General features: G+C 41.0%; 1 protein-coding gene across 6 annotated transcripts in view; it reads right to left on the reverse strand.

Annotated features, from left to right (window-relative positions):
* The window catches only part of HS6ST2 (heparan sulfate 6-O-sulfotransferase 2), a 309,778-nt gene that overhangs the window by 62,790 nt on the left and 221,945 nt on the right, over positions 1-25,043 (reverse strand). For 4 of the 6 annotated variants that reach the window (XM_032260229.1, XM_032260231.1, XM_032260234.1 and 1 more), the window contains exon 3: positions 17,533-17,565. The exons of the other annotated variants lie outside the window; for them this stretch is intronic. In XM_032260229.1, coding sequence (XP_032116120.1) covers positions 17,533-17,565 — 33 coding nt within the window. The remainder of the gene's footprint in view (positions 1-17,532; positions 17,566-25,043) is intronic. 6 annotated transcript variants of the gene reach the window in all.

The following is a 25,043-nucleotide window of genomic DNA, read 5'->3' on the forward strand; positions in this document are numbered from 1 at the left end:
AAGTCTATTCCCATTCTGAGGCAGTTTGATTTTACACCCAGAATATTTTAATGTTTTTATCCACAAATCTTTTAAGAAATTACCGGAACATAAAGTGAAACCTTCCTCAGTCCTCTTGTTTAAAAAGGAGTTCAAACTCCTCTTTGGGTAAGGGATCCCAGTCTACAACATACTGTCCTTTAAAATTCCACCAGTAAAGCCATGGATAACAATGGGAGTTCAACACAAGATGTTATGGTGAAAAGCACTATGCAAACTATAAAGTGGTATCTATGCTATTGTTGGTGGTATTATTATGCTAAGTGCCAAGGATGCAAATTTGTGAAAGAGAATTTTTGTGAAAGAGGCAATGTTTTTACTGGGCTACTGGAGTTATTTCCAAGGGGTAGATGAAGCACTGCTCCCATTAAAGAAAGCAAAACAGCTGGGTTACAGACCCCATTCTAGCTCTACTTCTGCTAAGGACCAGCCAGGGACAAAAGGTAAGTCACTAACCTATGTGAGCCTTTCTACATATCTTGCAAAATGGAAAGGTGGGACAGACCGTTTAGGGCTCTTGCGTGTTATGATCTCTAAGTGTTTGGGCTGTAAATGACAACGAGGAAAATGAAACTTGCTGAGAAACTACTAGGCGCTACCTCTTACTGTCAGAAAAATGATCACATGAAATAATTCCCTAAGCCACTCTTGCCCGGTTGTCCCAGGGCATTATAGGAGTAAAGTGGGTTGTGGTTCCACAGTCAGTTGCTTCATGTGACAAGATTGCCGGGCTGCTGCCGTGGTCTTCCCCAAAACAATGTATAGATCTTTCTTACTTAAAATGTATGATTATTTATTATATATCTGGAAGGCTAAGCACAGCACAACCCCAGACAAGCAAAAGTCAATAAGCCCTAAGGTTGCTTTACGGGAACATCTCTATGGACTGTAGTATTTGAACGCTTTGGGCCTAAAATAAAACCCTTTAGGACAAAAGCTACTTCTAACACATCATTGACAAGGCAACAACCACTGAGAGCTTTCTCTATTCTTTATCTTGAACTCCAGGCAGTTTCTCCCCAGTTCTGTTAAAAGTAAACCCTTTCACCCTCACAAGGCAAATCTTAATAAGTTGCATATTTTGAACAGTGCCACACTCCTTGGGTATCTTGTCTTAGTCTGACAAGGTACAAAATCATGAGTGATCCATATGTGAGGGACAAGGGGGCCCTGTGGCTGGCAGGTGTTGCTCTCTTACTTCTGCAAGGCTCAAAAGCACTGGCTAAAACCCATGGGGGCGAAAAAACAACAGGAAAAGTATCTGGTTTTGTTGCTTGGAGTCCGGGAGGCAGGCGAAGTTAGTTGTTTATAGAACAATTTATGGTTACAATTTTAGTGGCTGGTTACTTGATTTCTTCATCCAGCTCTTAATCACAGATCAAACATCCGTTCCAATAATGAAGTAATTTTAGGCATGATTACAGTCTCCTACTGAGGACTTTTGCCTAGGAACAAGATACTCCTAGCCCACGCTCAGTTTAACAATGATCAATACAAGTGATGCAACTGCAGTTCTTCCACGCAGGTGACACAGCCCTTAGGAATGTCACTGTGGCCCCCTTACACACTGAGAGTTATTTGCTCGGTGTGGTGATGGTGAGAGTATGGTGTTTATCCGTCACAGTGCCAACCGCTACCTTCTGTGCTCCACAATTAAGCAACTATTATCTTTGGAAAAAACAGCTCTTTCCTCCCTCCCCTGCTTGACAACCATAGGCAGCTCCTTATGGCCTACCTAATCAGGTCTACGTCTCAGCATGACTTGCAATACCCTCGGAGATGGAACCTGGCCTCACATATTTTCTAAATGCCATGCCACAACCCTTTGCAGATCCCCCATGCTGGTCCTTGCCTCTGGGCCTTTACAAAGCCACTTTCTCTAACAGGATAGCACTTCCACATCTTCTCCTCTCCACAAAGTCCTGTTTCTCTTCGAAAACCCACACCTGCCTTTCCTGTTGAATAGTTTTTATAGCCTCAGGCAACAACAAATCCCTTCCTCTTGGCTCCATTTTGCTCAGACCTGATTATATCGCACTGATTCATAAGCTCTGTCTGTACCTTTCTTGCTATTTCCACCTTCTGTGGATTGTGGGCTTTTTGAGGGTATGTGGACCATGTTTCATGTCCCTATTTCCCCAAACTCCTTTACACCCAGGCTGAGCGGCGCTCGGCAAATGTTTATTGAATGAGCCTGGATGGCATATAACTGTTAAGTGTGTATTTGATTTATAGCAGAAGGGGTCATGACAAATCCTCTTTTGTAGGAGTATGAAATGACCTCCTCCACTCCTGGTACAAATGGCTACCTATTCTTGGCTACATTCGTGATACCATTTTCCCTCCCACATAGGTAAATGTCTCACATGATGAACACGGCAGGTATCAGGGCAGGCATAGCAGACCCTGGGGACTGACCCAGGTAATAGGCTACAAGTCACAATCACTTTCAGGAAATAGAGGGCTTGAAGTCTAAAACTCTGACATTTGCAGGCAGAGCTGGTTTAAGAGCAATACTAGAAATGGGATCAAAGTTCTGCTGCGACTTTCCAGTCATTGGTGTAGAGGCCAGTGCTGCAGAAGTGACCTTCATACAATTCTCAGACAGCAAAGAAAGCAGGATTACTGCTGGTGTCAAAGGATCTAGGAATAAAGACTTTCAAGGAAGGCCAACCTTCTCTAACTGGAGTCTAAGGAAAGATTTCAGAGGGCAGAGCCTGGAAAGGGGAGCAAGATATAAGAAGAAAAGCCATTCCTACAGTGGTGTTTTGACCTCCAGCAGATAGTTAAATAAAGGAGAGGCAATAAAGGAGATGAGGGTTGAGGCCAGTTAAAATTATTAGGGAACCCCTTGTCCAATGTGGTTCAATGTGTTTTTTTTAACCACCAGCTGAGTGTTAACTATCTAAACCACCTGTTAAATATCTGTCCCTAAAGGCATTAAGATTTTGCTTGAACCCAAGGATAGCTTTTGAATTTAAATAGCCCTTCCAGTGTCTAAAAAAGGGATTTTAAAAGGGAAGTGAGCTAGTTAATACACGAGCAAAGATTGAACTTTCTTATCTCCCCAAGACACTGAGGATGGTCTCAGCCTCCCACACAACCTGTGTCCACTGGAAATCTCTAAATCACATGTTCAGCACCGTGTCACCCATCAATACTCAGGGAATGGGTCTACAGTAAATGCACAGGCTTTGTTTTTCAAACCTAGTCCCTGAGAAAAACTGAGAAAGCAATCACAAACATTCAGCAATTTAATGTGTTTTAACATAGCCAATTGTTTGAAAGTAAGACTTGTGCCCTCATTCCACAAACACTGAGTGCCTACTGGTGCCAGGCACTGTGGAGGATGCCAGAGAGAGACAAGGATAAACGAGACAACGGCACCAGACTCGAGCAGTGCGCAGCCTGGTAAGAGATATAGATGATTCAAAAACAACATGGCTCCACTTCCACCACTTGACTGCAACTTCCCTCTAAAAAGTCATCAGTGACTTCCTGCTGGCCAAGACCAGTGACCTCTTTTTAAGAATTGGACTCCTTAGCAATCATATTCCTATGACATTTCAAGAAAGACTGGAATGAACATAAGGACCCAGCCCTGCAGATATCTAGGGGAAGAGCATTCCAGGCAGAGACAGGAGCAAATGAAAGGCCCTGAGGCAGCAGGAGACCAGTGTGATTAGAGAGAAATGGGCCTGAGGCAGGGTGATAAAATATAAAGTCAGAGATGGAACATGGGCCACACCATGCAGGACCTTGCAGTGTTGGTTGCTGAAGGGGATGGGGAGCCACCGCTGGGCTGGGAAAAGAGGAATGACAACGTCTCAATTAACATTTTAAAACAGTTACCACTGTGGTTAGATAAGACTGTGGGGTCCAATAGAGAAAGCAGGGGAGCCAGCTAGTAGGCTTTTACAGAAGCCCATGTAAGAAATGATGGCGGCTTGGACTACAATGACAGAGGTGATGGTGGTGAAAGGTGGTCAGATTCCAGATATATTATACAGGTGAAGTAGACAGAATTTGCTAGTGGATTAGATATGGCCTGGGAGAGAAAAAGATGTGTGAAGTATTTGGAAGATTTTCCCCTGAGCAACTGGTAAGGACAGAGTTGCCACTTACAGGGGTGCAAAAGACTGGGAGAGGACTACGTTCTGGGGAAATGTCAGGAGTTTGTTTGGGGCAGATGAAGTTTGTGATCCCAATCAAACCTCTCAGAAGAGACAAGAGTGGTATGTGAGTTGCAGGAGTCTGGACTCCAGGAGAGGTGGGGCTGGAGACGTATGTGGAAGGCAAGCCTCTCTCCTGTCTTTCAGCGTCCACTCCCACTAGGTTCTACATGACTCAACCAAATCCATCCGCCACTCGGTATAAGAGCAAGCTTGACTGCAACCAGCCTGGCCCCTTCATCCTCACACATCTTGCCCACCCTAGCCTGTGTTCTCAGGGCTCACTTGCCCCGGGAAGAGTAAGGCTTCCAGTGATGGCAAAAGCCTCTTAAGAAAGTACTATGGTAATGGGTGCAATACAGATTGTTTCACTGAGGAAACACGTTTTTGATGGAGTTGCTTTTCATAGATTATCCTAAAATGTACTAGCATCAAAATGTGAAGCTCTAGATGTACTCAAAATGGTGTCCCAGATACCAAAGAAGTTTCTTGAGGAACAAATGCTTAATCAGATTTTCCCAGAGGGGTACCTACTATCAGCTCATATGCCTTCAGGCTAAACTCTTGGGGTATTATTTTGGGGAAGGCTGGTAAGTTGTAAGCAGTCAAAGTAAGACAAATCACACTATATTACTTCTTGCAAAAACCAATGAAAGTTAAATAAACCGGATACTAATATCCATCTGTAAAGCCTCTTCGTTTTGCTGCACTCACTTGAGTGTATTGTTAGCACCTAACTAAAATCATTCGCTGGCTGGAAGCTTGACAAGTACTAATTATTCTCAGCATTTCCATGCCCCTGAAAACAAGACTCACAAAAGTTTAAAAGTGATTACCTTTGAAAGCCTAGGGAACACAGCATGCTTAAAATTATCCATAGAATGTTACAACCAGACAGATATCCAGACAGAAAGTTGGACAAGAATATGCATGATAGGTTATCTGAGTTTTTTTCATCCCCAAGTGTTAAGAGTTACAAGAGTAGGCTGACTTCTTCCTCCACTTGGGCATCAGAGGTTATTTGCAGATCCTCACATAACTACTCCTCTGAGTCAGCGGAGGAAAAAGTCGGCCAGGATGGTCAGAAAGGGTCTGAAGGCTGGTCCCTGAGAAGCTGGGCCAATGCCAGGTAAAAGGAAATCTGCCAAGTTTTCGCCATGGCAGTATCAAAAGCAATGAGGCAATTTTGTGGATCTGGCTGATGCGCTCTGTGATTCACAGTCCACTGGTCTGCCAGGATTTGGGCCTTGTTCTATTTTTGTGAAACTGTATGCATGTATGTGGCTAGTCTGTCTGTCTCCATGCCTGCCATGTATATTTTTACCTACCCACCTGCCTGCCTTTTCATTTACCTAGCAGCTAAGAGTAGAACGAGGAAGTTGGTAAATTCTATAGAGTCATATTCTAGTCCATCCCTTCATCTTACAGTTGAAGAAACCAAGGCCCAGAGAGCAGTGACCTGACCAAGTGAATTTCATGATAGAGTCAGAAGGTAATGGGAGGGTGGCTGATTTGCACTTCTTGGTCTCTGTCCACCTCTGGCTCAGCCTCTTGCTACTTTGTCTCTCTGTGTCTCTTTATCTCTGCATTTCTATTCCTGTGCCTGTCTCTGGGTCTCTCACAATCACATGAGCTTTGGGAAATTAACCTCGGTTTGGCAGATGTCCTACTGTTTCACTATTTTCTTACAAATGAGCACATCCTTAAACATATTTAGTAGACCCTCATTATTTTAAAGCACTACCTCAGCTCCAAACTTTGGTCATGTTTCAGTAATATTTCCTTTTGCAAAAAGGTCACACTAAGCACCTTTATTACAACACAGATGTTGCTTTCCCATGTGGGATTATTAGGAAATATCTCAAGGCTAGTTTCTTAAATTAATTTTTATGATATCTCTTCTTCCCACAAGTTGACCCTTACCTTAGAGTATTTAAATTACTGCACATATTTCCCCATGGCAAACAATGAATTCACTTTTAATTTGAGCCATGCCTTCCAATGTAACTTGTTGATAGTAAAAGAGAAAGAAAGGAAGAATATTGCTTGCATTTTCATCAAATAACACTGTAATCTATTACATGTTACATACAAAATACCTTTTAACTTGAAAAGTCACAAAAAGAGAACACTCTCTAGGGGATTTTCCCAATCCTATAGAATGTGACTTGCCACTTTGTTTTCTTTGGATTTATATGAGAAGAGAAATGAGCATATCAGGCACGTTGGATATTTTTTCCAGTTTGTTCTCTGTTTTAGATTATAAGCTCCCAGAAGAGAGGGCTACATTAATCCTCTGTTCAGTGCCTATTTAGGGTCTTATGCAGCCAATGAATCTGTGCTTTTGGCTGAGATTTGCTGCTAGAAATGGAGCTGGTGTTGCAAAAAGAAAAAAAGAGAAGAGAAAGAAAAATTAAGGCCGGCTCTTCACAACAGGTCACATGAGAGTTATTCTGAATTGGTCTGGTTCTACATTCAAGAAGAAACCACAGAATATTACCTATAAAAGCTACTTATTTTGAAACTAGACCTCACCATTCTGCCTGCCTTCAAAACTGGCAGATAGATTGAAAGCGTATGCACATGAATCATGCCAAGGCTCCAAAGATATTTACATGAGGTGAAGAAGTGAACATACCTGCCCCATCACTAGCTATAGCAACGCCTAGAATAGTTTCCTTAGTAGTTTCTGACCCAAGAATTCAACCTAGAGCAGAGTAGATATTTGAAGCACCAAATATCTAGCTTTATATATATGTTAGCATGTACCATATTCTACCACAATGGTTAGTTCTATCTCCCAAATTCAATGTGAGTTCCATAAAGGCAGGATCTCTCTCTGATTCACCGCTGTACTCCCACTGCCTGGCAGAGTAGTTGCTCAAATAAATACTCATGGGGAAGATCAATGCTTCTCAAAACGGGGAGCTAACATCACACTAAAGATGTAATTAAATGGCTATCATTGGCTTCTTCTCATTTTCACAAAACCATCTCTATTAGACTTTTTTTAATGGGGACATTCCTAAAATGATCACTAAAGGGAAATGGTAGATACCACTTCAGTTAGTACAAGAAGGAGCACACAAGGTGTCTTCAGTTCTCCTATCATGCCTTCCTTTGTTTATCTTCATCTTGACATTCTAGCTTGTAACATTCTTGTCTTTCCTAGACTCAAATTGATTATATCTCATCAAAGAAGTATATTAGCCTTCTACAGATTTACTTGATACAAAATAGCATAAATGAAACTACTTTATTTGGACTAAAGAAATGAAAGAACTAAATTATAAGCAGTCACAATCAAATTTCACATGTTACTGCTCTACTACATAGTTTGGAATAGCTCTGAATGTTTATTTTATGTACCAACCTAACAGCTAAAGTATATTTGCCAATGACGGCAAGCGTTGGCCAGAATTGAGGAGAGGGAGGGAAATGGAGACAGTACTGTTGGTAGCTACAGATGACTAAATGCTTACTAAAGGACAACACCCATTGCTGGAGCCCTTTCACTGCCTTTGAAAACATGGGTGTGCTTATCATAGTCAGTTTAGTATGTATTTTTACTGACACTCAAAAATATTACAGTACTTACATATATACCCTCATTTGGGGCCAAAACCATTATTAATCAATTTGATCTTCCACTATATATTTATAAGACCCGGCTCCATATCATTTTTGTTGTTTCTAAAAATCAAATCCATCCACAAAGGGTAAGTTTGCCCCCACACTGAAGTTATTCCAAAAGCTACACAGCCCCTATCTAGCACTCCACTTATTTCTTTCATAACATTCATCACAATATGGACATGTTTAGTTGAGTTGCTCCCTTGAAATTATCTATATCCACCACTAGAATATAAGCTCCCTGAGAGCAGGAACTTTACTTGTCTTATTCAATTGTCATATCTCTAGCACTAAGAATAGTGCTGAATTATGGTAGGTGCTCAATAAGCATATACATAGTGATTGAATTAATTAACTAATATAATAGTACATCTTTAATCACAGTACTGGATAACCACCAAGTTAACACGTCCCTTGTTGTTTCCCCAAATCTACTGAAGGACACTGTTTTCCCTCAGTCTCAGAATGACCCAAAGCCAAATAACCTATGATTGTACGCCATGAAACATAGTGAACAAAAGTACCCATCGCCAAGACAGAAAATACCTCCTGCATGAGAAGGGGAAATTAGAGATTGTGTGCTTGAGATTGTTGTAGGTCAGAAAGCTAGGAGCCTCTCCCCTACCCCCACCCCAGTTGTCCCACTTTGACACCAATTAGAAAGGGAAATATTCAGGTACTGATGTTAAATTACAGTTCCTGTGGATGAAATTTAAAATCAGCCCCAAGACTGTTGTTTTATTTATACATATTTTGCTAGCATTGTAAAGGAGATACTGAATCTGTTCCTATAAAGAGGAATAAATGAGGCTTTCAGGACTCTCCTGGTAGACTGCTTTACATGTGATTTCATGATATCCGAGTATTAAATCACATGACTCTTCAACATGAGAATCTTTATCAAAAAGCTCCTATCCCATTTCATTTTCTCATATAAGATGCCTGCATTTATAATTACAGCTAATTCGTTCTTTGAGATTCTCTATTTCATCTCTTATGAATTTCAGGAAATCTCTATTAGTAAGTCAGGAGAGGTTATTCGAGCAAAAGAATACCACAGTGATCACTTTCCCCTGCACAGGTTCAGAAAATGGGGTACTGTCTAAAAGGTGTGAGTCAGAAAACTCTGCCTGCCTAAAGCATCACACAATGTTCACTTCTTCCCTGTAGTTGTTATTCCTTTTTATGCAAACAAGCAGCAGTGAGCTTAAGAAACACTTTGTCTCATGCATCATCTATGACATTGTCTAATCAATTCATATGAAAAAAGTGGAGAAAGACTATATAACATGAGGTTATATAGTCTCCTCATATAACCTCATGTGCATTTACATGTCAATATAGAAACAATCAGTAAAGGCTATTAAAGGCCCATTTATGCCAGTTTAGGATGACTCTGACATTCCAGCAGTGTACATAAGCAGCCTTCTCTTAGGTCTCCTGACAAATGAACAAGAGCTCCCAGGAAAGAGAAGGTAAACTGTGCCCTATCTTGAGCAGAAATCAAGTTAGAATTGTAGAAGCCATGAGAAGAAAGACCAATGCACCTCTAAATGACATTTACAGATGGTTTGTACCATACCCATTGCCCAAATTAGAAAAGTGGAAAAGTTCTGAAACCACACAAAACCTTGATGAAGCTCCCTTGCAATTCAAGTGTCTGGCTGATGAGGCAAGGTTGAGCTGTCTGGAAAATCAATGGAGCCCATTGGATGGTAAGCCAGTGAAAGTAAAGGGGCAGGAAGGCTTATGGTAGCACAGTGACCATCTTTTTTTTCTTAGGTGCAATTTTAAGATTTTGGAGAAGAGCCATTGGCCAAAAGAAAATATTTCAATTCTGAAAGAGGAACAGAAATAATCTAATAGTTTCTAACTTGTTAAATAGTGTTCTCCATTTTATGTGCACATAAAATCTCAGGTATATATGTACCACAAGTGCCCTGACAAGGCAGTGAGTCCAAGCTAATGGAAAACATTACAGATAAAAAACCATACGGAATAGCAAAATAGAAAGACAAGGAGAAAGCCACAAAGGTGCCTGGAAAAATATCCAAAGTACTGAGAACCCTAAACAAAAGACATTTAAATCTGCAGATGGAGAATGGGCTACAGCTGTCATTAAGAATGAGCTGTAAAGAGATGATGTGTACTTTAAATATGGATGCCCAGTCTATAGCCACAATCCTCTCTTTCTTAATTTTATTTTAAGCTAAATCTTGAGTTTTAGGCTTTATTTCCAATCCAGCCACTCTCAACTCTATGCGACCCTGTACTATCTGTCAGCTGGCCCCAAACCCTCCAAAACAAAATTCCTTCTTACCTGTTTCTAAGGGATTTTTTTTCCATGTTTGTTGATAAAGTTATTTAAGCATAATGAATTACAAGTGCTGGCAACAAATGTAGTGCTAAGAATTAAAAAGCAAAAGCAAGCCAAAAAATCAGTGAGTTTAGTTAATTACAAATCAAGATACTGGATAGGATTCAGTTGACCTGCCTTCTTCTCTTGCATCTGCCAGTAATTAGCTGCATGTGCTTAGATAAGTCATTGTCTTGATGCGCACCTATTTTCTCACCTGCAGAAAATAACAGCCTTTTCAATTACAATCATAGAAGGACTCTCTGTGCTGTGTGCCTTCCTCACTTCTTTGTCTATGTCCCACGCTTTATCCATGTCAAGAAGCTCTGTGACTGTAAATCAGAGTTGCATTTCTTGGAGTTTCCAACCCCCCTTGGCTCCTCTTCTCCTGCAGATTCCTTTACCACAGAAACATGCTAAGCTTTTGTCTGGATTTTCAAAAACTGCTTTCCTAAAATCTAGTCATGGAGTTGATTCTTGTGTTTACAACACAGCCAAGTATCTGAGTAATAAGTGGAATAGTAAGCAACAACACAGAAGTTTTAAAGAAGGGAGATGCAAGGGTACTTGGGATACCGGCAATATTCTGGTGCACCTTCTCCAAACCCACCGCTCCTGCTTCCCTATCTTCTCCCATAAATGCCAATCAGACCGGAGGGAAGGTACGGGGGGAGTTAGGGAAGGCAAACTTTCTAACTACTACCTCAGTTCCTACCTGGGGCTTTAACCAGGTGCTGAAGAAGATAACAAAATGATGGCTGGAAGAATCCAAGTGGCCTTCTAAGAGGCAACACCTATACCATAACATTTTGAAACCACCAAACATTTTAGTGGTGTTTGGCTTTTTATTTTTTTGAAGATTCCCTGTGGTCACGCTGAAAAGTCAATTAACTTTCAAATATTCACATTTAAGATGGTGACAATTGAATCCGCTGTCCTGAATTGCTGCTATAGCCAGCAGAGGTTAAAAGAAGACACAATGTTTTAAGTTCCTGTGACATTTACAAGAATTGTAAAGCTGGCTTTTGCTGGAAAATGTATGCTTTCCCCAAGCAGTTCTGATACACTGGAAAATGTTCCTGCATATCCACTTCACAAAATTAAACACCATGTTGGAAAGAGAATTTGGTCCTGTCTCTGAAAACAACTAATTGTACCACTTTCGAACTAAAGAGAATCTCTAGGATCATCTATTTTACTCTGAACACTAATTTTAACAATGGCTTTTCCCTTTACAGAAATAGGCAAAGCCAAATGCTTACTAACATTGGATACTTGCATTTTTCTTTCAACAGGTAGTTTGCCTTGAGTAACAAAAATGCATTGAGTGATCAAGTAAAATATCCCTAAAGGATTAGCATCTGTTTACATTCTATAACAGGGAAGAGAGTGAACATGCTGAATTCTAATACTGACAAGGACAAGAAAAGTGTGGAACAGAAATTTGGCAGGAGGCTACATTGGTTTACTCTTCAGGACTAGCTGAAGGGAGGTGGTCCTAATAGTAGAGCGTCAAGAAGCAACAAAATGAGAATGCATATTGATGAAATAGAGGCAACCAAAGGACCCAAAGTGTAATTGAAGCCTGTACAAAACCAACAAAAGCAAAGAGCAAAATTCACCTCCTCAGGGAGGCCTTCTCTGATCACTCTCCACCCATCTGACCATTCTCTGTCCAAAGTGTTTGACTGCTTCATGGTACTCATCACTCTCTATGATAATCTTGTTCATTTACTTGTATACTTGTTTGTTTCCAATTTCCCTCCAACACACACACAGATTTTAAGAAACACAAGAGTAAGGACATCGCCTGTCGTATTGTCCCCCGTATCTAGAACAGTGCCTGTATCATAGTAAGTGCTCAATAGATACATGTTGAATGAATAAATCTAAGAAAGGAAAGAGAAGTTAGATTACGATTGATGGAAACCATGAGAATAAAGACATTCGATACTTTAAATTCAAGGATGTTTTTATCATTCTTATCTCCAGTGAGAATAAGAGAATGTCTCTAACTCATTCAGGGCAAAAGAATTAAAAGCATCAGCCAATATGCACATCATTAAAATGAGAGGTTTTGTGCCATGAGAGATCTGAAGGAGAGGCTAGCATAGTAGAACAGAGGGTGGCTGCCATCTACACAGTTCTGACAGGAGCACTGGGTAACCAAGTAGATCTCTAGGTTTACTGATGCAATGAGGGATCCTTGGGACCTGAGAGTGACCATGAAGGAGACTTTGAAACTGACAGCTGGGACCAAGAACACTTGGAATTGAGACTTGCAAAGGCACATGCCAAATTTCTGAAGGGGAGGATGGGGTGCAACCGTGAAGGCAAGGAACTCAGAAGTAGATGATTCCCACTTGGAGGAAAAAATGTTCTTCAAATATGTCATATGGGAGTAGCTCAAACAGGAGTGACTGTACTGAATTTTGGGAAGGTAGGATGGGACCATTCTTCTGTAAAAGGGATATTGTCCCCCGTGCTAAAGATATCAGCCCTGAGCCTACAGTTTCTGTAGAAATAACTCATTTACAACGAATAGTATGCACATTAACCAAGACTTGTCTATTCCTTTGCTCTAATTAAGTTTTAGGGTTAGACATAACCATTCTTACCCTGGCCTGAAACACTGACAAACCAACTTAAAATGTAAACCCCAAAGCAATTCAATATTTACTAAATTTAAAGGAAGTAATCAATTTTTAATTCAGATTTATGTACATTCTTTTCCCACTTTAGCACTGTCTTATTTCCCTTAAGTTCCTCTTTGGTCATTAAGATTGTCAGCAAGATTATGGCCATTGAACAATTTGTGACATGTTGCAGATTTTTTAAACTAAATTAAATTGTCAATGTACCTGCATATAACAAAAGAAAATGTATTAGACACTTAAGGACGGAGACCCTATATGTTTTACATCCACAGCTGTGTTGCTCCACAGAGAGCCTGGTATGTTCTGTAAATATTTGCAGAATGAATGAAATACAAAAAATCTATCTGCCACTGATAGAATTATTTGCACACATTCAAAATCTCAGGCACACCTGACCCAGCATATGTGTATGTGTCTACGCACACATGTGCTCTCACAAAATTCCCACCTGCTCATCATTTGAGTACATCATCTTTCCCCTTGGCATGTGCATTTCTTAAAACACTGAAACAAAATTAACCATAATAAATGTCCTGAGAAAGATGATTTTGGCTGCGTGTGCTGGCTCACGCTGGTAATCCCAGCACTTTGGGAGGCCAGAGTGGGTGGATTACCTGAGGTCAGGAGTTCAAGACAAGCCTGACCAAATTGTGAAACCCTGTCTCTACTAAAAATACAAAATTAGCCAGGTGTAGTGGCACAAGCCTGTAATCCCAGTTACTTGGGAGGCTGAGGCAGGAGAATTGTTTGAAACCGGGAGGTGGAGGTTGTAGTGAACCGAGATCACAGCATTGCATTCCAGTCTGAGCAACAGGAGTGGAAAAAAAAAAAAAAAAAAAAAAAAAACCTCATCAAAAAAAAAAAAAAGAAAGAAAGATAATTTTAATTAACATTTCTTCCAAACATGTCAATCTTCCAGCACCTAAAAACTGAACTCAATTTTCATTTTAGAAAGCTGTTCCCTTATGCCTAGAAAATATAAACCGTTTTAAGTTCCAACTGCCAATTGACATCTCCAGTGCCTAAGAACAAATTCATAGTTTATCTGTTATGCCTCCTCAGGAAAGCTCAGTTTGAAGCACTTTGCTAACTTAGGCCACTTTTACTTCTGCTCGGACTAATGCTCCACACTTGTGCCTCGTTTTCAACCCTTAATACCTCTGAAGCTAGATTCCTCCATATGCATTCCTGAGAAGGATGACAAAAGCCAGACTACCCTCTCAGTCTCCTAGGACATCCTGCCCTGGAGATTCTCAGCAGGCAATTGGAAATTGGAGTTAGCCTGGAGCTCCGGAATGAATTAAAGATAGGAGAGGTCAATTTGGGAATCATTAGTGTAGAGGTTAAAGGTGAAGCTATGTGAGGAGATGAAATTACCCAGGGAGAAAACATAGCAACAGAAGAGAAGCAGATCAATGACAGGGCCTTGGGAATTATTCTATTTAAAGGGGCAGGAGGGAGCGAGAAGCTCTGTGTGTGTGTGTGTGTGTGTGTCTACGTATGGAAAAGAGTTCCCAACAAAGGAAACCTAAGGAATGTAGTAAACCCTTTCAAGCAAGAGAATATGTGTAAAAGTGCCAGAATTTCCAAAGAGGTCAAGAAGACTCTGACCAGGGAAGAGATCATTGAATTGTGAAACATGGTAGTCACAGATAACCTTTGGGAAAGCAGTCTTCCTGATGCAAATCTTATGAACTTATGTGCCCAAATGTGAATGTGTACAGGTGTTTGTGTAAGTATCCCAAGTCACTATAAGATTAAACGTACTATTGAGTGAGTCTGCCACTGGGTATGTCAGACAGCAATGGTAATAACCACCATTATAGACTGTTTACTATGTGCCAGCACTTGACGTGCATGATCTCATTTTAATCCTCAAAACAAGCCTATATAGTGGCTACATTTCACATGTGAGAAAACTACCTGAAGCTGATAGAGATGAACTAAATTACACAGCTAGAAAGTACAGTGCCAGGATTGGACCTGATGTCAGTTTGACTCTAAACGCCCAGACTGTCAGTCACCGATGTAATGTTTCCACTATGCTAATGTTAATTAGGTAATCTATGCATGAAGGAAAGACAGCTGATATTGGTTGAGTGTCTCATTGCCAGGTGCTTTGCATAGAACATGTATTTTCATACATATACCATCAATATTATGGCTATGTTTAGGTAAGCCTTATGAGGGCATATTTTAAAAATTCTGATTCAGCTATTTGGTAAATAAGTTAAAGCTATATGATTCCCAAACAACCAGGTATCATTCAAACTTACTATAATAGTTCCCAAAGTTTGAAAGGTACAAAAAACATGTGGCATCATTGATTTGGTGGTTGTTATTAGATTCAAATTACCGACAATCATACTCATCTGAAAAAGGAGGGCGTGTGACAGGATGATCTTAAAACTCCCCATCTAGCCTGGACTTTCTATGATTCTTGTATGCAGGTCTAATGCCAATAATTTTAAAGACACGCAATACGAAGTAGAATGTAAATGCAGCAGCAGAACTGATTGACATGTCAGCATCTTTTTATTCATTAAATTTATAGAGGCCTATTGTTAAAATATAAAAATAAGTCTGGCTGTTCAAGGCATTGATTGCTAACTGAAACAGAAACTTGGAAACTCCATGACAAGATGATACACTGAAAATCCAACCAAATAATTTATTTACAGTCAACGGCAGACCCTATGATACAGTTGGCTATAGGAAAAAGAGAGAGATTAACAAGCACTCTGGCTACTACTGTTTTTGCCGTCTGTAGAAAAACAAATGCGGTTCTGGTGTGAAGCAATTAGTATCGCTGTTAATTGTGCATGTGTGTAGCAATAATACTAGGCATTTAGGATGGCTTCCATTGATTGTTCCCTTCTTTCTCTGGATGACAAAAATCTATTCAGACAACTAAGAAATAGCAAGCACTTATGCAAATTGTTAATAATGAGGCAGAGATAATCATAATCTTGTACCTTTATGAAACTGCAAATGCAATGGGGATTAGCAAAAAAAAAAAAGTTTGTTTTATTATTTTACTAGTGGTTGAAAAATATGCTAGTCTTGCAAATAGTTTTCATACATGATTCACCTCACCGGAATTCAAAAAAGGGCCCCATAGATATTTACCAAAACCATTTCTTTCCTATCTCACCATCTGTACTCCTCTTTTTTTCTCTCATTAAGATCAGGTATTAGTTGCTCTGACAATAATTTCTGGTCCAACTAATCAACAACATAATAAAAATAAAGAGTGTGTCCAGATTTGCTTTCTTATACAGCAAAACTGTTTTAAAGAGACGGTGCTATCATCTAGTAACTTTAAAGCAAAAAGAGAACAAAATTCTTAAGACTTCCCCATTAAAGCTATTGTAGGAATAGTAGTCCCTATGTTATTGACCATTGTCTTAATGGTTATCCACTCCATTTTATTTTACAGGTGAGGAAATTAAGGCTCAGAGTGGAGCTAGTGCTTGGTAAAAGTCACCTCATTAGTAACAGAACTTGGTGCCTTGTCTCCATGACACACTCAATCTATGATCTTTAAATGTTCTTCCATACTAGTATTGTGTGAGTAGGTGTCGATGTGTGTCTGTGCCATTTACCTCAATAAATTATAATCTGACTACAAAATTAAACCCTAAATTTACTATTCTCAGCTGTCAAGTAAATCCACTGAGGCCTAATGGGAGTATGGAAGGCTGGCTACAAAAAGCGAAACTGGGCATCCCCAAAATGGCTCATGTAGTCTATTTTAATGGGAGTCTGTCCTTGTGGAGGAATGCCAGACCTACAGTCTTTGCTCTTGCTAAGCTATTTGGCCAAGGAGCACAGGGATTGTAGGTGGGTAGGAATACAAAGCACAGGCATTGGTAAATATTTCTGGAGCCATTAAGCCTACAAAAGCCAAAGACAGTACTGGCGAGCATCATGAACTTAGAAAACAGTGTGCCAAGCGACTAGAGCACATATTTCCAAAATGGCTTATGGTCTTGCTAGCCTCTCTGGCTCTGGTGGCAATACGATGGTACGGGTCTTAGCAACAGTTGTTGCCTGCAGGGGCATCATCCGGGAGCATTCTCAGTGTCCCTCTTCCCCACAGAGAGGAACTTTCTTGTGTTTGATTAGATCTGCTCTCCTGCAGGGTTCATGTCATAAAGGCCCCCCCGGCCTATGGGATTACTTGTAAATATGCAAGTCTACATATTTACATATGTTAAAAGCCCTGATATTTTCAAATAATTGATTTCCCTTCAACGAAATGCTGACCTACTTGTTCTCTAAATCACAGTCCAGCCTAGGGACAGGCAGACGTGCCTGAAGCACTGTAAAGAACACTTTGCCAATGGTTGGAGTCTTCTTAATAACACACTCTACTATGTCGTCCTATTTCGGCAACAAGAGGAAAAAGAGCTAATGACCTACTGCACACCTGCCTGGGGTGGTTGCCCTGAACATTCATCCCACTTCTGAACTAAGTCAGCCTTCAGAACTGACACTCCAAGCTGGGTAGTTTCAGCTGTTTTAAACTAAAAAAAAAGAGCCCTGGAAAGAATTTGTCCAAGCCAAAAACTTAACTATTTGTTGTACTGAAATTAAACTGACAGGAAACTGCAGAGTCTCTTTATTCTAGCTTACTTGGGTTCAGTCAAACTAAAAATACATCGTTACTTACCTTGCTGCATCTAGAATCTGAAAAATCCTCCACCTGTTAAAGGAACAGTAAAACCAGTCGCTAGCAAGAGCTTGGTAGGAGAGGAGTTAAAATAATAAAAGTTTTCTGTTTTGCTTTAATAGCATATTTCTCCAGCTTCCCAAACCTCAGGGAAGCAGCTCATAGATGGCTTCTCCACTTTGCTCCCTACTGGCTTCTCTCAAGTAATGGGGAGATTCCCAATCAGAGGGCTAAAAGGGGCAAGGCTGCACTGAGAGTCAAACCCCTGGAGGGCTGTGGGCTGGGAATGATGGATCTACCACTCACTCATGCTAATTCCATTTCCCTTCACAGAGAGCAATGGGAATCTAGGTTAAAAAAAAATCCAATAAAACAAAAACCCAAATCAAACCCAACTCTGTGGCATCACTGAAATGGAAATGCCTGATTGAAAGGTCCTAAGAGGAATTGGCAGGGATTTTTCATATTATCAAGAATATATGAAACACAAATAACAAAAGGAAAAGAAAAGAACAATTAGACTTTACTGATGCTCTTTAAAAAGATGAAAATTCAAAACACACATAAAGTGATATATAAATCATCTCTGTAGTCGCTTCCACCCAAACACGAGACATCCATCAAAGTAAGCAATGTCTCTCCATTCAAAAAACATGCTTAGCTGTTTCTATAATATATATCTTAAGGGTCACAAAACACTCATTCCACAGTGTGAATTTCTGATATTATTAGCAGGCAGAGACTGTGAAGTTATACACAGGTCAGTTGCTAATTTGAGGGTTCAAGTGGGCTCAGTTAGCTTTTTGTTTTTTATTACGCCAGAATAAGGAATTTTACAATGTAGCAACGCTTCTTTCATGCCCAAAGTGGGCTATATAGCCTGTGCATTTTCTTGGGAGAAATGTTTCTTTACAGCAAATATGTTTTGCAGGCCTTAGAAGTGAGTTAAGAGAGACTTTTAATAGCATGGCTAGCAGCAGAGCCTTTGCATCATCATTTGAGAAGCAATATATGGCTCTTTTACTATCAGTCTCTGGTGTGGTTAAGCTCCCTTTCCCTGTTTCTGAACTGTTAAGACTGCTGGGGAAGCAAATGTCACAAGAAACAAAAGCAATATACTTGGTGAGCTCTAAAATCAAATCTGCTAGACAAGACACTCCAGTTGTGTACTTACCGTCCAGAGCCCAATCTGCTCATCTTCTACTCCCGTTGCAAGAAAGAAGTAATCTACAATGTACTGACCCACCCCATGATTTACAGTTCCTACACAGTGAGGAGAGGCTATGATCCCTTCCACAGCACTTGGCCTTGTGAACAAAAGTAACGTCACTTTGGGTGAAAATACAAAAAAAGCAAAAAATAAGAAAATATTTTTAAGAGGAAAACATAAAGCCATATATTGATTCGTAGGATCAGAAAATTCCAAAGATAAGTATGCAGCAGTTTCCAAAGGCATTATCTTCATTTCACTGTAGTAATAGAAATTCTCAAATAATGTAAGTGTATAGATAATTGATTTATATGGGAACGGGATGAAATTTAACTTGAATCAAGGAACTATTATTGTCTCTTGAGATTTTTTTTTTTTTATTTCTAGGTAAACTTCTTGACTGCCTTATAAAGTTTGCCTAGTGATCGAACTTTGGAAACTCATTGTCTTACCTGGGAGTCCAGGTGGGTAGATGCGGAGTATTGAGTGACAATTCATGAAGATGTTACAGGTGCATCAATCAAAAGTATGGCCAGTCATCAGAAGCGAGCCAAAGTTCATAGGGAAAAGGTTAAAAAAAAAAAGACACACATTAATTAGAGGAAAACGAATTAATTTTAAGAACCCATTTTATGCATATGCACACACACTCTCTTTGGGAGAGTTCTTAAATAGAATCCTTTTAAAAGCCCCTTTAATCATGATGTTCCATTGAAAATATTTATTATCTATTATTTGCCAGGCATTGTTAGAGGTGCTGATGATACAGTAGTGAATAAAACAGACAAAAATCCTTGACTCTAAAGAATTTACAATTTTGTGGAATATTTTTAGGCCATCTGCTTGGAAAAGGTTCTATGGAAATGTACTGTATGTCATCAATTCTAGGAAAGAGTTTCTCCCTGTTTTATTTATGCCTTTGTTCATGTATGGAGAACATACTCGATGGCATCAGATTAAACATTTGCATTAGAAAGAATTCTCTTTTGGATTTGAAGGGACATTATAAATTCATAATTTCTCCTTGTGGAAAGCCTTCCCAATAGACTGTAAATCAGATTTCTTTTCAGCTGGGCCATTTGCTGCCCAGAGAATGCCACGTGCTTGCACCTTAAAATACTGTAAAACAGGAAACCTCTAAGTGGTAGTTTCATAACGCTGTAGTCCCACATCCCAACAGAGTCTTCCTTATTTGTTGCTGTCATGTTCTGTAGCAACTAGCCCAGCTGACACTCTAAGATGGGATGCATCAGCCCTCAGCAAGCCACATCCTGGGAAACCAGCAGCACTGGATGGACAAAGGAGCCGTGGTTATCATGCCCATGACCCGACACTGGCTGGAGAAAAAGCCATAGGAATAACCTTCCTCTGAGCCAGGTTCCAGAAGATGTGACTAAATGTCACTCAAATGGTACTTAGGCAACTGCCTAAGCATCCATTCAGCAGGGAAAACAAAAGATGAAAATGAAGGGAACACATATATAGCACTGTAGTAATGGGAATAGTGGGGAGACATGGGAATCCAAAAACTCCAGATGGGGATTCATCCTATGCAGGAGCCTCAGACCATGATACCTATGCTTGGCATTTACATTCTCAGGGCAGGTGCTTAGGGCTTCAGAAATGAAAGTGAAACGATTCACTTTTGTACTAAGTTTCGAAATTAAGACCTGGAAAAACCAGGATGAGGTAAAAATCCATGAGCCCTTGACTGAGAATCAGAAACCCTAGTTTTTAACCCAGGTTTTACCAATGACTCATTTGATCTTGGGCAAAATCTCTTCTACACTCTTCCAGGGAGCTGTTTGACATGAAGGAGCTTGACAAGATGGGTTGTAAAATTCCTCCAGTTCCAATATTCTTTCATTCCCTAATAGCTTGCCCTCAAATTTGGGTGCCACGTTACTTAGAAGTACGCCAACCTCTAGTCATTTTCTCCGTACAGCATGCTATTAGTAGTTCAAAGAGCCCAGAGCATAGCCTTCAAATAGTGTATAAGTAAATGAGAGTATGTCCAAAATAATAATGGCCAAATTGAAATAAGGCTCAACATTATTCTGTCCAGGGAAACAGCTTTGTTAATTTGAAACAGAGAGTGGCTGATTCTTTATGATGGAAAAATTATACAAGGAAACTTAATTGAGAAAAACAAGAAAAACGAATTGATGAACAATTAACCCTCCCGCACCACCACCACCCCTCCACATTTCTCTGGAGTAATAGGAATAGCAGCAGATGAATGATTCTCAGTCAAGGGCTCTTTCTGCTCATGCAGATTCTTCATCTGCCAGAAGCCTGGGATATCGGATGGCTGTTCATCAACAGAGACCCCAACAGCCACACAGTTCCATATAAAGGTTAGATAGAAGAGAAGTTAAGAAACCTACACCAACACTGTTTGGGTTGGATTGCAAATCTGTAGCACTCTGAGAAATAACTGCCTACCACTGTCCCAGAGCTGCCAAGCAAATGGCCCATTCAATCTCTCCAGTTTCTAACACTGAACTGGTATGCTCACCCTCTATTTAACTGCCACACCAAGAGCTGATGTGTTCTTAAATTCCACGTTCTCCCATTTAGGATGCCCTTCCACCATCATTCTGGTCTCACCTAGTCTGTTGCTGCTCAGAAACCCGCCACTTCCTTTTGTATCTCAAGCCACTTTCCTCATTTGATCTCTAAAGGCCAAATACAGCATATCTTAGTGAAAAGTGCCTCCTATTAATACATGCTAAATTTTATTTCCCTAAATGGGAAGGGGTGTGGTTCCCCCCCCCAAAGTCCCAGGCTGAGGACTCTTGTTCAAACTGGTAGAGGTGAATGGAGAAGCCATACAAAGGGCCTGGGTGTTTCTTAAGGTCCCAAGCAAAACAAGCTACTGGTCTCTTTTACTTGTAAACCGTTAAAATGCTTGGCCTCAGCCTTTTGCTTATGCATAGTCCTGAGAGGTGGTATGGGACCAGTAAATCCAGTAGTCACACAGACTGGATGCTGGTCCTAAGTGAAAGACACTTACCAACTGCATGACACTGCCAAGGCACCTTAATCTCTCAGCTCTGATTTCCTCACCTACAAAATGGGGACAAGGCAGGGCATGGTGGCTCACGCCTGTAATCTCAGCACTTTGGGAGGCTGAGAGGCGGATCACCTGAGGTCAGGAGTTTGAGACCACCTGGCCAACATGGTGAAACCCCGTTTCTACTTAAAATAAAAAAATCAGCCTGGCGCGGTGGCAGGTGCCTGTAATCCCAGCTACTCGGGAGGATGAGGCAGGAGAATCACTTAAACCTGGGAGGCGAAGGTTGCAGTGAGCAGACATCACACCACTGCACTCCAGCCTGGGTGACAGGGCAAGACTCCGTCTCAAAAACAAAACAAAACAAAACACCAGCAAAAAACAAAATGGGAAGAAGTATAGTGCCTACACTGGTAATGACATTCACCGTCTTTAATAACAGATATGGTATCAGCACTGACCAATCAGAAGAAAAGACAGCCATATCGGAGCAGAAACCAACAGCAAACAACCTGGGTAGGTAGGCCCATGTGTTTCAGTCTAGAAACATAGCTCCTAAAGTCCTTGGGAGGATTAGATGTGATCGTGCATGTAAATTGTGTAGCAGACTGTGAGGTCCACAGTCATCATAAAATAATACGTTTTAGGCATGATTACTTTCACCTAGGGAGGAATACCAATCAGAGAATTGTCCAGAGGCATAGTGAGTCTGTGGCAGGCCTGCCACACAGCTCCCAGCCCCCTATTGCTGAGCCATCTTGTTTCCTGGGAAAAGAACCAACTTTTCAAAAGCTCAGACACGTGCATATAAAGGCCATGTGGAAAGTAACTACATCACTGATATGGGAGAGGACTATCCCCCACATCTGTGTTCTGTTGTTTGACTGCTCTTCATTCCTCCTGGTTCCATGCCAAGACCACAGGAAATCATGCATACCTCGTGAGAGGGAGCTCCTTATGGTTGGTCTGAGAATACTGGAACTCGGAATATTCTTTCAGATATGTATTTTTTTTTCTTTTTCTTTCCTTTCCTTTTTTTTTTTTTTTTTTTTTTTTTGAGATGGGGTCTCGCTGTGTTGCCCAGGCTGGAGTGCAGTGGCGCGATCATGGCTCACTGCCATCTCTACCTCCTGGGTTCAAGCAATTCTCCTGCCTCAGCCTCCCAAGTAGCTGTGACTACAGGCGCCCACCACCATGCCTGGCTAACTTTTTGTATTTTACTAGAGATGGGGTTTCACCATTTTGGCCAGGATGGTCTCAATCTTCTGACCTCGTGATCTGCCCACCTTCAAATATGTATTCTTCAAGTGTTTGTTTTAACCTCCCGAGGAACAGCCTTTGGCACAGCTGTGAAGTACCCTGAGGTTGCCTTGACTAATCTTTTCACAGTGTCTGCCCTTCCCCAAGATACTAAACCTGGTTTCCAGACCCACCCTCCATCCTTTCGTTCCCTGCCAGCTGACAAGAATTCCAACCTGATTCTTGCTTTTGGGCAAGACCATCTTAAGACTTCAGAGCTTCTCGACCCAGAGGAATGACCCTATATTGGTTTGATCTCCAGTCCTATGACATTTAAAAATAACCTATTTTTGATAGGGATGTGTCCCCATATCTCTCCATTTGTGCCACCTTAAATGACATAATCCATAAACACAGAGCTATTCTAGCTTGGCTCACTGCAACCTCTGCCACCCAGGCTCAAACGATTCTCCTGTCTCAGCCTCCTGAATAACTGGGACCACAGGTGCCTGCCACCACATATGGCTAATTTTTTTGTATTTTTAGTAGAGACGGGATTTCGCTGTTTTGGCCAGGCTTGTCTCGAACTCCTGACCTCAAGTGATCCATCTGCCTCGGCCTCCCAAAGTGTTGGGATTACAGGCATGAGCCACCACATCCAGCCAATAAAATTCTAAGCCTTTATAATGAATTTGACTCAATCAGAAACATTCCTGTGAAGAACAGCCTAGGTTCTTATAAGCAGAGACTTAGAAACACTCATGCAATTCTTTAACAAACCCTGGTGCCAAAGTCAGAGTAGATAAGTCTGTCTTCAGTGTGCCACTCTTCCCATCAGGTGGCCAAAGCCCCTGCCCCATATTGGCTCCTCAGGGAAGGACACATGGGCATGCCTGAGATTCTGGCTGGTGCCCAGCACACAAGAGAGGGGTCATGCCTAACTTGGACATAATGAGCCAATTTCAGGGGACCTACTGATGGCTTAGTGTGGTAACTCTTTGAGGTTATATTTGGACTGAGCCATAAACCTAAAGCAATGACTAATACAGACAAATAAGCCCCTCTGGGCTGGCAAATCCTTTCAGTACTATCCTATTGACAGCATAGAGCACCTTCTACCCCAAGGTGTCTACCATATCTCGTTCGATTCAGAACTCACGTGGCTGCTATAAATAACTGATATGGTAAGTTCTGGCTGAGCATGGTGGCTCATGCCTGTATTCTCAACATTTTGAGAAGCCAAGGTGGGAGGAACTCTCGAGCCCAGGAGTTCAAGGCCAGCCTGGGTAACATAGTGAGACCCCCATCTCTACAAGAAATATAAAAAATAGCTGGGCATGGTGTCATGTGCCTGTGGTCCCAGCTACTCTGGAGGCTGAGGCAGGAGGAGCACTTGAGCCCAGGAGTTTGAGGCTACAGTAAGCCATGATCACACCACAGCACTGCAGCCTGGGCAACAGAGCAACACTGTTTCTAAAACCATAACGAAACAAAAGTTATTCCTGCAATCAAAATCATAAACTCAGGGATATGTTTTCTAGTGATCTTTTAGAGACCTCAAGTGTCACCCAACTCTTCCCTGACCCTGAGACCTTGAGAGGGCAGGGACTTGCCACAGATCACAGCGCACATCAGTGGCAGAGACAAAAATGGACTTGTCCATTTGTCCCGTTGCTTGACAGGACATCCTCCACCCTGTGTCCATCAGAGCTTGCCTAGGGGCAGCAGATGAGCAAGCACCTGCTCTCCCAGACTCAATCACACAACCCTTCATAACAACTCACAAAGCAAGGGCTGCAAAAGATTGGGAAAACAACCATAAAAGACCCCAAGGATTTGAAATTCTTCTTTTCCAGTAGCTGTTAAGTCGTAAACACATTCTCGTATGCTTCTCTCCACATTTTGTTTTCTGCCTAAACGTGCTTTTACTACATCACATGGTAACAATCACAGATTCTTATATTTCTTTCATTTTGAGAAATAATGCCTTATACCCGGGCCCTGTATTGCCAAAGCACCAACTGCACTTTGGAAACCAAGTGAATC

The sequence above is a fragment of the Sapajus apella genome, unplaced genomic scaffold (genome assembly GCF_009761245.1).
Source record: "Sapajus apella isolate SASKATOON/1434 unplaced genomic scaffold, GSC_monkey_1.0 scaffold115, whole genome shotgun sequence".
In the NCBI taxonomy this organism is placed as follows: Eukaryota; Metazoa; Chordata; class Mammalia; order Primates; family Cebidae; genus Sapajus; species Sapajus apella.